The sequence below is a fragment of the Trachurus trachurus genome (assembly GCF_905171665.1).
Source record: "Trachurus trachurus genome assembly, chromosome: 15".
NCBI lineage: Eukaryota > Metazoa > Chordata > Actinopteri > Carangiformes > Carangidae > Trachurus > Trachurus trachurus.
Genome location: NC_139906.1, coordinates 13,604,099 through 13,619,465, shown reverse-complemented (window position 1 = coordinate 13,619,465; position 15,367 = coordinate 13,604,099). Strand labels below are relative to the sequence as shown.

The window sequence follows — 15,367 nt, the reverse complement described above, 5'->3', positions numbered from 1 at the left end:
AGAGGAGAGGGAGGCTGTGAGTAGCCTGGGGGGTTCCTAAAGGCACCCGTCTGGGACCTGCTTCATAATCAGTGGACAGAGAGGATAGTGGTGGTACGGCTTCCCAGAGCCACTCTCTCCCCCTGGCTGCCCGAACTCTGGTAAGCACCCCAGGGCTACCTGTTAAGGTGTTCCCCCTGGTCCAGTCTCTCTTCCTGGGCAAAAAACTTACATACAGTCTGCTGTCTCCAGTCTACTGTGAACATGATCTGGGTGCTGATTGGATGAAGGGGACAGGAATTGTGTTTATGTATTGTTTATGTACATTTGTACACAAATTGATGTTGATGTACACATGCTTATGCATGCAAGGGTTCCATTATGTATGCGAGAGCACAACCATGTGTGTGTATGTGTTTGCTAATGCACACACATGTTGGTGTTCTCTGCATGTACAAATGTTCTGCATGGTTTCTTGTGTTGCTAAGAGGAGGTATATTATTGTTAGTTGTCAAGGAGACCTTGCAAGGGAGCTGGAATTACTCACCCACATGGACATTACTGTATGCCAAGGAACAGCCTGGACAATATAAGTCTCTCTGCAGACCTCTTTGGCCCTTATCAACAATAATGCTTGTTAATAATGTGAAATGGCTCTAATTAGTCTGCAGTGAAATTAACTGCTGCAGCCTAATAAGAAATTATCTTCCTGATGATACAGTTAAAAAAAAAAGACAGAAGCTCAGAGATAATAGACAATAAAGTTGAAGTATGGCTACTGATGTGGGCTGTTGGACTTTTTTGGAATTTTAGAAAAAAGTATATTATGACATGTTGTCTGGGATCTGTTTTATCTGTCTGAGTTTTTATTGTAGTTACTGTAGGTATATGTAACATTGGCTGTGTTTCTGTTTCCATAGTCAGGAACCATATTCCCCTGACTGCGCCTCGGGGTATATCTCCTCCTTTCCGCTGTTCTACAGCAGACCTCAACATCACCGCTGCTGCTGTAGATGCAGAAAACACTGTAGTGGTAAGCAACCAGGGAGGCAGGTCTGGGGCTGTGGACTTTCTAATTCAGGCCCTGGCCAAGGGATCTGGAGAGACATAGATTTTAACAAACACACTGGCCATTTCCAAATCTGCCGTGTGTGCTCAGCCGTCCATGGTTCTCCAAGATATCTGGAGGAGAGGGAGGGTGGGCGGGAGGCTTCGGGGAGGTGGGGTGTACAAGGCGGAGAGAGCCAGGACTGTGCCGTCTCTCCAGTTTGGTTTGGTCCGAGCACAGAGCCAGCTGGCCTCATTAGGACTTGATGGGAGGCGGGCTGGCATGAGACGTGCACATGCATGCACACATCAACAAATGTAGTGTGAAGCGTGGCCTGATGCCCGTGAAAGACCCACACGAAAGTTTTTTTTTCTTCTTCTTTTCTTTTTTTTTTGGGTACTGAGTGCACTGTGGCTTATGGGCAGAGGGAATGTATGATGTGGGAAAACATGATCATTAGTTTATGTCTCTCTTTAAGGTGCTGTCTCTACCTGGCTCACCAGAGCTACCTCAGTGCGCTTGAGTGCTTGTTTGAGGGAAGTGCGAAGCATGAGCAGGGGCAATGAGGGTTGGGGATGGATGGAGTGGAGTACGTATAAAGGGACGAGAGGATATGATTCATGGTAGGGTGGGTTCATCACGAGAGACGGCCACTGACCTACAGTCTGAGGGCCGTTGGACCGGAACCAAGGCCTTGTTCCGACAGAGCGAGTGTAGCGTGAGCTGTGACGGATGGCGCCGGTCTGTTTGAGAGCCCCTGAGCAGGTGTGTGTCTCGCTCACATCTGCAGGCAAGCACAGTGAACCGAGACCAAATGGCAGACGCACGGGGCCCATCGGGTACCTGTGCACTGAGACACACTAATGATTATGGATGCAGGCCTATTAACGGTCACATCTGTAAGGGAGAACAACAACCAGCGCACTGGGAGTGAGTCAGCAGTTTTAACTCCCCTCTGGAACATAGACATGCTGGTGTCAATGTTGAGATGAAAAACTCAAGTCAAAATGCTGCTGTTCCCCTAAGCTGGTGATGTCCACGCATGGACCTCGGCTCTCACCAAAAACAAACAAACCAAAAAATATCGCGGAGGATCTCCGGCCTCCATGAGTGAAGACTTTAGGAAGTTTACTTGTTGAACTTGAAAACTGACACATGCTTGAGCTGGATTTCAGGACAAAAAGTGAAGGACATTCTGTGAGAGACTGGAGAGAAAAAAAAAACTTGGTGTTGCAGCTCAACACTAAATTATCTAATGAATTCATCAACTTAAAAACAGCGTTAAATATTCATTCTAAGAGTATAGGTAATAAATTAAATATTACTCATTGACTCATTATTTAAAAATGCATAATATGATTTGCATAGTTTTATCCTGATAGGAAATAATAATGGGTAGTTGTCTTGTAGCGTCTTTCATGACGGATGAAGCTTGCGTCTTTTTGTTCCCTCATCATCCCTCTCTCCTACTTGCTTCTCATTAAAGTTTTAACGGAGGCTGTTTTAATTGTCAATCCTTTGACAGGTTGATAAAAGCAACTTGACAATTAAGTTCATTGGCTCTGCTATGCATATTAATTAGGTCTTATTTGGGTTTCTATTGTTATTGGAAGGAGCACTCATGGTGTAGCAAAATGTCATCCATTAACTTCCCTCTTCTCAGAACTTAATGTAATTAAGCTTGCTATTGTATGACTACGAGAGGAGACTCTAGAGAGAGGAACTTTTAGTATTCATTGTATAAATGAGTAATGCCGTTCCTGTGACACAGCAACAACGCTATTTCCCCGAAAAATCAGCCATTCACAACTTTATTATCTGTAACAAGTGCTGCCTGCTCTTGTTTGGTTAACGGACAAAGGAGGCTTGCTTTCATGTCATTGTGTGTGCATGCACATGTGCGTGTGGTGTGTGTGTGTGTGTGTGTCTGCGCACGTGTGTATGTCTATCTGGTTTGTTTATGAACGTGTGACGCAGAGATGAAGCGAGAGAGGGCGTTCGTGTCAGAGGGGAAAATGAAGCAGGACATAAAGGGTGCAGAGAGGCTCAGCACTGGGAGGGAGCGAAAGAAAAACGAAGGAGTGGTGGGGTTGGAGGTGGTGTGTGTGTGTTGCAGGAGAGGGGTGGGTGGTGGTGGTGGTGGTGGTGGGGGGGTGTTCTAGCAGATTACCCAGTGCACCTTGCTCAACTCTGCAGGCCCACACACTCACATCAAAGTGGTACCCCCTATCTGCCCGAGGCTTAGTCGGCCCCTGTCCACCCCCCATGTCACTCCATACATCCTCCTGTTCATGTTGAATAATTGACAGTTCTGTTTTACATGCTCAGCATTTGCCAGGACATGGAAGTGTGACTCCAAACAGGGCATGACTCTGAGAGGTGCTGTGCGTTGGGTTGACTTCATTAGAATGTGCCCTACTAATGCTCCGCCCGCACCCTGAGCTGAATACCATCAAGCACAGTCCATGGAGGAATCATCTGTTGAAACAGAGAGCCGTCTGCGGTAATAAATACGTTTTTTTTTTTTTTTTTGCTGCGGTTTTATCGAGACTTAATTGTCCACACAGCTTAAAGAGTTTCCTTTCCCCACATGTGAGTAGACAGCAGGTTTCATTTCCCAGCCAGGTTTATGAAGGGAGCAACAACTCCCTTCATTACAATGAGACAGTTTCAGCTCCTTCTTTCAAGATACTATGCGCTGTCTGGTGTGCACTTACATTGCGAATCTGCTGAACTTGTTGGATGTCACTCAAGACTGCCAGAATGGCCGTGCATAGCAAAGGACAATGACTGCCATGGGTATGTGAAGGGGGCTAGAGTGTTTGTGCCAGGGCGATCTCTGAAGTCAAATAAGCCATTATCAGTCTGTCAAGCCAGGTCTCATTTGAGGTCTCTTAATAACAGTTAAGCAGTTTGGTGAAGTCTCTATCAATGCCCTGGTAATAGCTTTTTTTCTTTTTCTTTTTTACAACGACTATAGAGAAATTGGACAAAGAACTGAAGTCATAAAGTCAGGTTGCAACAGGGTGGTGACTTTCTCCAGTTTAATCCGCTCATGTATATGCTCTGAAATTAGAAAAAAAACAAAAAACACCAGAGCAATGCAGTTTCTGTATTTGCACTACATGGGTTATGGAGATTGAAGCTTTACTGTACTGTGCTATGGTATAGTCCTTAAAGAAAAAAGGGAGGGAAAGGCCTGGCTGTTCATTTGATAGTTTACCTTGACCCCTGAAGTGTGTCGCTCGCACCCTGAGGGCTTGGGCTGGCAAAACCTTTCTCAGTCCCCCTTGGGAATGATAATCTCAACGTGGGCGTTTACCACGGACACCAGACACAACACCATTAGCCACAGCTCCGCGGCTGCTCATTAGGACCCCCGATCGATACAGGCGGCCACAGAAATCGCCAGTGCTGCGGAACCAGCTATCACTCTTCAGAGTTATTATCGTAAACAGCGCTGGCCAAGATTTAGGGCAGTACCCCACTTTTCCTTTTTCTATTGGAAGGAAAGGGCTGGAAGGGCAATAACTGACTGACTGAGGGCCTTCTCAGAACATTATATTGTATCACTTGCACTGAAACTTTGTGCTGTGTGGAGGAGTCATCGCCCTGCAATAAAATTAGAAGCAGTCAGGAAGCATTACTGCGTGCGGTGCTCTGCTCTCTAGGGTTTGGTGTTATGACATGGCCGGAGCAGAAAAACACTGACACAGAGGAAGTTCACTCATTGCTGTGAAGATATTTGAGCGCTGATGTCTCCCTTATTGAGTGTCAAAAACAAAGTATGAGCAGGTTTAAACACAACTCCGCAATTTGCTGAGTTTGCAAAACAACTCCGTAGACATCATAAAATGTATTATGGAAAGGAAGTGTACAAACGTATAGGGTCAAAATGGGAGCAACTAAATGCAGAGTGACCACAGCGGGTTTTTTTTTTAAATGCCGCAGTGCACCATGGGACCTGTGTTTGATATCACCAAGACGAGATAATTTAATTATTTTCCAATTCTTTCCCTTCCGAAACATGAGGTGTGGAGACATTAGTCACAGGAAATTGTAGATGAAAAGACAAAAAAAAAGGATAGTCCATTGGTTTCTGGCAGAGAGAGAGAATAATATTGAGGCAAAATTGTGAAAATAAGAAAAAGGGGAGATGTATTGATTTTTGGTGGAGCCAGGGAAAGAAAAGAGAGGGAATAAAGAAGTGCTCTTTGGCCGATGTGTCCAAATGATGTCTCAGGGGAGGTTCTTAATGGTGGGGGGAGGGGTGGAGGGGGGTTAAGGGGGTGAGGTGGGGTTGACGGGGGCAGGTGCCTACCCTGACTAAGGCATGGAACTGCCCTTAGGCTAGGGCTAATGGTATTGGCTGAGCTTACTTTAAGCAGCTCTTTCCTAATGGCCAACTATGAGTGTGCCACAGGATAGACAGGTATTGATTGGTTCAAATGCTCTTGAGTTGACAAGAACTGAAAGTCCCTCAAGCATATACAATCTTGCAGCAAATTATGTCACACGGAAAGGTGATTAAAAACAGAAGCTCGGGGCAGGCACACTCATTAAAAGTGTATATGATATTTCTCTTGTTGTCCTTGTGTTGCTCTTCTCTTCTTTGTGTTTACTCCTTTTTCTTGCCAAAGCCTTTGTCTCTCTTGTGTGTTTTTGTTTTTCTGTTTGTTTTTTTTACAGTCTTCCTGAGTGAGAAATGTCTGTTTATCTGTCCGTATATATATATATATATATATATATATATATATATATATATATACACACACACACACATGTTGTGAAATTCCACCAGCAACAGAGTTCAAATCTTATTTTCCATAATAGAGATCCAGTGCATTGACGGTTGAACCTCCATTGCGTCAGTCAAAGAGGTGCACATACTGTAGTTATGCGCTTCATCAGTGGTGCAGGATATTCATTTGAATGAAGTCAAATGGTCTGACATTGTTTAAAAAATGAATACAGGTGTGATGGTTATATTGTCTAAAAAAAAAAAAAAAAAGCTGCAGCATGCGGGTATAGTATACAGAGAACAATGCCATATATTTGCTTTGTTGTCATGCCCCCCTTCCTCATACACACATACAAAAAATGCTGTGTACAAGATTTTCTCTTATTCACAAGGGGCGCTTTCTAGACTGCTTGAGGCATCTGCTTTGATTGCATAATTCCCAAGAGACGAACAACACAAAACAAAAATACTGACTGAATTCAGACTTATAATATACCGAACAAATAACATACCAGCCCCACTCTTCAAAACCATAGTTCTCTAAAGAAAAGGAATTGGAGAGTAAATTCAAAGTTGAAAGCTTAGCTCTTTCGCAGTGAATGCAGGGATGAGGGTGAAAGATGAAACAAACTTTTTCCTGGCTGAAAATGTGCAGCATTACCAAAACAAATAGGCCATAGCATACACATTTACGTACACTTTAACTTAAGTGGTACATATCAGAGATACTATAAACCATTTTTTAGGCCATAAATGCCGCGGATATTTCAGGAATGACTGGTGAGGAAATGTTTTATTATGCAGAGTTAATACAGCAGGTCCCCCACGTCATCTGGTGCTTTGCCAAGTGTAGCATGACAGTTTCAAGCAAAGTAAACAGTGTTGAACAAATGAAAGTTAAATGAAATGACGGGTCCTTTTCCTCAGGAAAACAAAAAAAAAAGGAAAAAAAAAAGATTTTCTGCATCCAAATGATACGGCTGCACTCAAAGCTCACAGTTTTCTTCTCTTTCGATTAAATGCTCTTTCTCTGGCTGTTTGTGCTTTACAGTGGAGTGTGCTACATCGCTACTTTCTTCTCTACAGGGGCCCCTGGGCTCCCCAAGCAATAGGAGTAAATTAGAGTGCACCTGTTCCAGCTCCAAGATAAGCCATCTCCAGAGGATTTCCTCTGAGTAAAATGAAGTGAGTGAAGAATAAACAGAATATCACAGCATTACTCCGCCAAGGTGAAGTTGCTGCTGCTCTGGGGACACGGTTCGTTTTGCACAACACCCAGCAAAATATCCTCTATAAACCTCTGGATGTAAGACTGTAGGAATGGTCTCTGCTCACAGCGGAGAGAATAGGCGCTGCACTTTTGTGCTCCAACCAAGGCAGTGAGTCTGCTTCTCGACTGTATCTACTCACAACCTTGACTTGAAATGCTGTTATTTGCGGTCTGGGTTTTGTGGTTTGTTTCCAACATGTTTTGACTCTGTGTCAACACATCTGCGATAGTCAAACATCAAAACCGCATACTTCCCCCTTTTTTCCGTTCCTGTACTGCTGCCAAATATTTCTGAAAGTATCTAATTAAGTCAACTAAGAAAATTGTCAGTACATCACACTCCTCTTCCCATCAGCTTAGCCACATGAGTAACTCCTTGTATGTTTCTTAGAGGAAATAAAAGATGTAACCCCAGTGTGATGCCCAAAGACCACTGACCGTAGATGTCTAGAATGCAAAATTCACTCAGTTGGTTCACACATAAAAGGCATGGATAATTAGAGGAATAATGTAATTCATCATACGTTTGATAATCAGTCTGATTTGGTCTCCTATCTGCACCAGGGCATTCAAATAACCCCCCTACTATTAGCACCCCACTCTCCCTCACACCAGTAGTCTGTTTTACCCTCTCTTTGTTCCCCTACAACACATTATCATTATTGTAGCTAATTGCATGGTTTGCCTTGAAGTCGTGCTGGAGACTCGTGATCTGGGGTTGAAACGTGGACAGGGATCCAGTCTTCTCCACAGCTTGCTTTACACTGCTAATTGCCGTTACCACAGGATAAGGCGCGCTCCTCGCTGTGGCCAGCCGGACGAGGCTGGAACAAGCATGGTGTGGGTTGGGTGGGGGGATGCTATCACACAAGGGTGGTAAGACGTGGGAGGGAGAGCCAAGGGTGGCATAACTGAGGTGGGATGGGTACACCAGATTGGGGAGGGAAAGGGTAGTGGTTGGGGGTAAGCGGGGGGGATGAAACCGGCGTTAGATGTAGGTCAGCGGGAGTGGAGTACCCTAAAGATTACAGTTGGTTAGTGCGACCCCTCTCTGACAGGATCTGAGCCCTTACTCCCAGCAGAGGTGGACCCTGGCATTTGGGGAACCCAGCTATTAGTGAGGCTAATAAAGCCCGGGCAGCAAGTTTTGAACCTCCGGTAGTCCAGAGACCGTGTCCTGCCACAGGTCCAAAGGCTGGATCTTAGTTAATAAAGTCCTAAACGACTGAGGAGGGTCTTTAAACGATTGTTAGTGAGACAGTGGCGCTGGGATGTGGCGTAAAACACATCTATAGGCACCGATTTTCATTTTTTACAACCTCTCCTAATAATTGTGTTTTTATGAGCACATCTTTTTATTATCTTTGTTTATTAAAGAAGTGTAATGTGAGAGATGGGTTCATCTAACTCTGAAAAATCTGAGATTTCTGCGAGCTCTGATAGTTTCTTAATTCAGCTGGGAACGTTAGTTTTACACCACAGTATCAACTTCCAACTTCAAAATGAGTCACAGCTCCCCGATGGGGTTTTAGAAGAGGAAATGGAATCACAGACATAACTAGTGACAAAGCCTCCATCACCTCATATAAGATCTCATTCCATCTGTGAGAACTTTGGGTCTACCCTAGAAAAATAATAAATATCCTCCTCTCATGGCTGCCGCGCGTTTTGTTCAAAAGGTGGTTTCAAGACCAAACAAAGGAAATGGTGTCATTAATGATATATATTATGAACTAGAGCCTCTTAGAACAGTTTCCTACAAATTCATGGATAAGGGGTTGATCTCTTTCCTAACAAAGGATCTCTAAAATATGAAGTGAAAAGCTACCCAAGATGAAGCTGGTAAAGAAACAAGTGAGGAAGAGCCTATTTCCACAACACAAACAGATTTCCTGGCCTTTAGCAGTCTCTTACTGGGATACTTTGAGACATATCCATCAAAACACAGCTGTATTCATTCATATTTCATACCTCCTCCTTCTCCCAGTGCTTTAACACTGTTCTTTGATCAAAGGAGAGAAGTCGGATCACAACAGGAAGGTTCCCTGCCAGCCAAGAAGGAGAAGGAAGGCCAATTCGCTACTGTACAGTACATGCGACCATATAGCTTGATGTACTTCAACTTAACTCGCAAAAAAAAAATAAAAAGGAAAAATAAATTAGAATAAAATAAATGAACGCCTTGCAAATGCAAAACTAAGAGGATCTGAGAAATTCATGACTTTCCGCAGATGAAATGCACGCATTTCAACGTTTTACAGTGAGCTTGGTTTCAGGCCATGTGCGGCTCTACTGCAAAACTGTACAAAATACTTTTTGTTGCAAACTCAAACTCCATCAGTCAGCGTGGAGAGAAATTAAGCATTTTTTGCAGAGTTTGAGATGAATGATTGAAGTCTTTGTTGGATTTAGAAGAATAACAGTTTCTGCAACTTAAGTGATGGAATTGCTGAAAGACCGTCAGCCGGGGCTCAAAACACAAAGCTCAAGAGTGTCACCATGTGGAGTTACGTGGACATGGCAGAAGAGTAAGTGAGCAGCAACGCTTTTCACCTCAGAATGCAGCTCAGGAAGAGGAGTCATATTTTATCTCTTCTAAGACCCCTTTCTTAGTTTTTTTTTTTTTAACATGTAAAAATATATTTTTCCCAATTAAATTTCATGTCAACTTCTTTACATTAAGCCCTCAGCCTCCCTCTTTACCTCACCTCCACCATATCAATTCCAAGACATAGCTCTTCCAAAGACCCTTTTCAGTAAGGCTCTGGGAAAAACTGTTTGAAGACCTCCCTGACATTTAGACTCTCTCTGAAGATGACTTTGCCTTCTACTATAGCCTGCGGGAACATAGTAAGACCCACACTAAACTTCAATTGATATGCAGTACCAGATTCCTCTAGGGGAAATTATCATTCTGTTCATAATAAGAGCCACAACAAGCACCTGGAAAATGACTTTATTATACACTCCGCTTCAATAAAAGTTTCCTATGACCCATTGGAAACACACACATGCCGCACAGAGCATAATTGTAATGAAATGAAAACTGCATATGATAGAATGCTTATTTGATGGTAGGCAGTGCAAGGAAGCACATCTGCTCGGATGTGCTTGATTGGCAGGTGTGTTAATGCAGCACTGTAGCCTTGGATGGAGGTGCTCTGAGACCCCTTTTTCCTGAAGCCATTATCCAAATATGTTCTGTTTTTCAAACAAATGAATGGCACAAAAATCAAAGTATCAAAAATGTATTGCCCTTCATAATGGAATTCCCTCTGAGCAAGGACAAGTAACAATGGGCCATTCTCAGTTTCCTGTCCTTTCCCTCTCTATATGCCAATGGATGTGACCTCCACAGCTTTAACAATGGGGCATCCAGCAGCATAAGCACTTGGCTTCTCGCCACCAGCCACTACGTGCAGTAAGGTTGCTTTCATCCTTGTTGTTATATTTAAGGATGACATCCTAGCCTGTCGGCCTCTACTATTGTCTTCACCGTGATTATTTTCTACCGTTGTTTAGCCCCAGTTGTGGCTCTTTGATGAAAAGGTCGCCACTCAATTGGAAAACAGTCATTAAAATGCGGTGGGTACTATTCACCAGTGTTCATGGGGGAACCAACTCAACTGAGCTGGTTAATCAAAAGTTAATTATATAATTTTCATGCAGATGAGGGAAACATTCAAATGAATCCCAACTCTACAATCATTACAAAAAATAAATAAATAAATAATTCTAAAATGCTATAAAATGTTCAGGGACCAGGAGGCTGTAAACAATATGAAGTTTAATTTGAGGTAAACAAAGTGAATATCCACCAGGGGGTCTGGGAAGGAGAAAGTGAGGTTAAATCAAATTTGGAAACATAGATACCAGCAGGTTTTGTTGTCCTGATATACGTGCAATTAGGCAGGTCCTTGATGAGGACACTGGGAGGGAGAAAGTTGGCTTTCATAGAAAATGCTTTGGGATTATTTAAAGGGAATTTATGGGATTTTATGCTTTATCTGTAAACATTAATTATTCTCACACAAGTATAGCAAATTGAATTAAAACTATATTTTAGGAAACGTAAAAGCATAATTGTCTTATATGAGCACGTTGCAAAATTATTGGAAACTCGATAAAGATAAGTATAAACTCCGGTGAATCAATTCAAGCAAGTCTCATGGTGATTTTCAAAAGAAAATGCACCGGACAACATCTTCTTCAGTAACTTTGTCAAAGAAGGTAAAGTACACTATAGCACTTTAAAAAAAATTCTTTCCTCATCAAAGGAAATGATTGTGTTATGCAAATTACAACCATGAATATTAAACCGGCGACGTGAAGTATCACAAATGAACAAGCATTGTTCTGGAAGTGCAATGGAATGTGGTTTAATTTCTCTTTAAATCTATGTGCTTTTATAATGTTCACCTTTTCCCAGTTGTGCCAGCGGGTTTGGGTTCATTGGTGTGCATTACAACCACGCTCTAACAATGCGGGGCCTCCCCAGTGTCAGCACAGTTCATGAATCCTGGCCCCTTATGCACCAGGCGATTAGTATGGTGCTCCGTCTGTGGGGCTTTGCCAGAAAATGAGTTCTCTTTAAAACATATGCCCCCTGCTGATTCTTTTCCTTTCCTGATATGAAATTCCAATTTTTATAATGAACACCAATTTCCTGTACAGAGAGAGAGAGAGAGGAGGGAGGAGTGAAGGGATAGAATGAAAAAAAAGTTCTGCACTTTGTCTGTTTTGGATGACTGCAGTTATCCTAAATTAGCAGAACGCTGCTGTGGACATCACAACCAGAAAATATCTAGATGAGTGTCTTTCATTTCGGGGGCGCTAATCAACATTCAGGTACGAGCATGAAAATCAGCTGGTGTAATTTTCCACATCGCATATGCACATGACCGGTGTGGCAGAAAATGGAATTACCAAAACTGTAACAAATTCAATTAAGTCATTGATTTCTAATAAATTGGCTTAATCACCAGCTGTTGTCATGCTAAGATTGTTGTGTCACAAGTTTGTCATGCTTGTCGGTCGTGGCTGCTTTACAAAGGCAATTTAATCAATTTAAAGTCTTTAAAACAGTATTTTACACTTTAAAAGGCCTCATTTTAGCTCTAATGACCAGATCTGGAGGTGGAGACGTTGCTTTCTGAAAATCAGAATAAAAAAAAAAAAGATTTGATCATTTCATCAGATTTCAAAAACTTTATTACAATTTTACATGGATTTAAATGTTACAGACATATGATTAATATTTGCGTAATAAATAGGATGATTTGTTGAAGGCAGCATCGCTGATGAAGATGATGTAAATACAGTCTGTGTTTATTCCCTTTTTTTTTCGCAGCTCCTCAATGATTAGGGAACCTTTTCTTTCGGTTGAACTGACTGGAATCGTCATTAATCTGAGGAAATTAAATCTCAGTTAACAGTTTGATCTGCCGCTTGAATATTTAATCTAACAAATACTTAAATTTTCATATATATATATATATGTGTGTGTGTGTGTGTGTGTGTGTGTGTGTGTGCTATCAAACAAGTCTGAACAAACAACATTCAAGAAAGATAAAATTAAACATGCACATATTCAATCGTGCAAAAAGGGAAAAATAAAAACAGTCATTGAGCAGTTTGTATATTGTCATTGCTGCTTTGGAGCACAGTTGCACACAGTGGTGCAGTGTACATTAATATTGTACAATTGAAGTAGACATTGGTGATAAATTATGTATAATAAGCACTTACTACATTGTATGGTCTAAGTCTCTCTTGGGTTTGGGCACTCGCCTCTTCAGGAAGAGACACCACTCCTCCTGTACCCATCATCTAAATACAATAAAAGAGATTTTAGAAGATGAGACCATGACTGATGTGAGAGCTGAACTCAACACAACATTTACAGCACTGTAAAAGAAGCACACAGTCAGGCTAAATTGTTTTTTTTTTTTTTTTTAGAGGTATTTGTTATATATCGGTTTAACTTTCATCATAAAAGAAACCACGTTTCCTGAAACTGTAGACTCATCCACATTAAATAAAGAAAAAAGAAAAGAAAAAAAGAAAAAAGGATTAGTCACTCACCCTGATGGTTGCCTCCAGCTCTCCCACACTCCTCTTTCCACCTGGTAGCCATCCATAGGACCAGTGCTGGGACAGGGTGACCTGAACCACCAACGCCAACAACAACACCTGCACCATCACTCTGCTGCCTGCTTCCATTAGAGCTGCAGAGGGGGCCAAGTTTGTAATGAAAACAATAATGTCACAGTCTCCTCACTCACACGGCTCCACGGCTCACAGACCGAGGGTTATAAAGCATCACCCAACATTAGGAAACAACATTTCAGACAGTAATTAATAAGAAGAGTAATTCCAACTTAATGAACATTGAGCAAACTTAACTGAGGACTGACTCACCTCTGTATTTGCCTTGTTAGCATGTGGTGCATTAGCCAGAGGGGGGTTTTATAGGTGCTGTACAGACCTGCTGTCAGGATTATAATCCCCTTTATGCAGGTGTGACACATTTACTGACTAATGGGACACAAAATACTACTAATGGAGCTGGCTAAGTGCTCAGGCATACTGACATCACCATGAGGGTTCAAACAGCATTAAATATATATATATATATTTAGAGAATCAAATGCATCTGTGTGGCAGTAGACAAAAAGACAACATTAAGATGAAATCTGACATTTCTCTCCATCTATAATTTATTGGTTCAGCTTTTAGCAAACAAATAGTAGTTCAAATCCATACAGATTCGAAAGGCAGAAACATCATTGAAACAAGATGCTTGTGCATTAATGTTACATCAGCTGCAAGGCCTCACTGTCATTATCCCTATCATTTATTCTTTCCGCATGACAATACATTAAAAAGAAGTCAACAATGCTTACTGCATTAGTGATGATTAATGACCACAACAAGGATTTATGTACACCACATCAACTAATAAAATAACAAGTGTGTCATATAGAAACCCCTTCTTATGACTGTATAATCATGGCAGTACAAACACAGTAGAAAGCTATTCACCCAAGCTTAAGACTTCCACGCTCACTGTTCTACAAAGAAGTCAGCAAAAATAGACGCTTTAGAGTTTGCAGCAATGTCGGGTTTTCCTTGTTTAAATATGAAACTAAGACTAACTATCATGATCTGTGCATGCACGTTTCATATTTTGGCTGAACACTGGTTCTTGATCTCAAGTGCTTCTTCCCCCTGTCCCAGACACAATTCATCTCAGTCTGTGGGGAAGGATCAATGATCAGCTATTTCATATAAACCCACATTTCTTCACTGGGTTTCTTCTCAGTTTCTTACATACTCATTTGCAAACTAAACTAAAATTATAATACATTTGTTATCCTTAAATTATTCTGAGAAGAGTTTGTACAAACAATGAAATAATGGCCCATACATGAGACCATTGTTCAAAAACAATACACTTTTAAAAATGTATCTATCATATATACATTAAACATAAACATCTGGCTTATCTTTATTAAAATCGTGTCACTTGGTGACAAGGTTTTTATGACTAGAATTGTTTTCTAATCAGTATGGCACTGCTTTATCCAAACATGCAAAAGTAAAGTTGGCTTGCTTAGTATATTTTTTTTTCTGTCTTTTTTTTTTAAGCACTTGGCTGCAAAACATCTGTAAGAATGATACATTTGGATTCATGTTATAATTATTACATTGCATTATTACATTATTTTCTGCCTGTTCCAATGTGGGCTAATTGCATTTTGCAGCGTCAGGCACCAATCCACTAAGTAATATTGCCACGGGCAAAAAGGAAAGTTGGTGAAGTTTAATAAAATTGCAACAGGCAGCAGCTGTTAGGTTATTCACACAAGTGAGGTAATTTGCAGCTTCTGACGGAACAAAATGTATCTTGACTTTTTTTGTTTGAGCCACTAAAAGCAAATCATAAATATTATTCACACGTCACACAGGACATCCTTTAGCAAAAGCATTTATCATTTTATCCTACTTATCAAAAACACAATTTATTCTCCACCAGACATGTTGAGTGGGGCGGTGTTATATGATACACAAAATGCAGGAGTTATAGGTAAACCAAAGGCATTGTGGTCAGTAACAAAATAAAACTGAAATAAAAGAGAATGCATTTTATACCCTACAAATCATTAGTGATGTATTTCAGGTAGCGAGTAACACTACATACTATAGTATATATATTTTACTGTATATATACATGTCATGGAGTATATATACAATAGTATGTTGTTGGAATAGTTATTGAACCTATGAATTTTGCATTTATGCAACATAAAACTATTAATTTCTATAT

The 15,367-nt window shown here is 41.2% G+C and overlaps 2 protein-coding genes across 2 annotated transcripts in view; both read right to left on the bottom strand.

Annotated features, from left to right (window-relative positions):
* The window catches only part of smndc1 (survival motor neuron domain containing 1), a 286,609-nt gene that overhangs the window by 185,491 nt on the left and 85,751 nt on the right, over window positions 1–15,367 (bottom strand). The gene's annotated exons all lie outside the window — the stretch shown is intronic.
* Window positions 12,393–13,281, bottom strand: gnrh3 (gonadotropin-releasing hormone 3; the record flags this gene model as incomplete). The annotated part of the gene is made up of 3 exons (XM_083987522.1): window positions 13,123–13,281; window positions 12,787–12,867; window positions 12,393–12,446 (listed from the first exon to the last, which is right to left on the bottom strand). Exons 1-3 carry the CDS (start codon window positions 13,258–13,260, stop codon window positions 12,393–12,395), a joined length of 273 nt encoding a protein of 90 aa, XP_083843648.1. The 5' UTR covers window positions 13,261–13,281.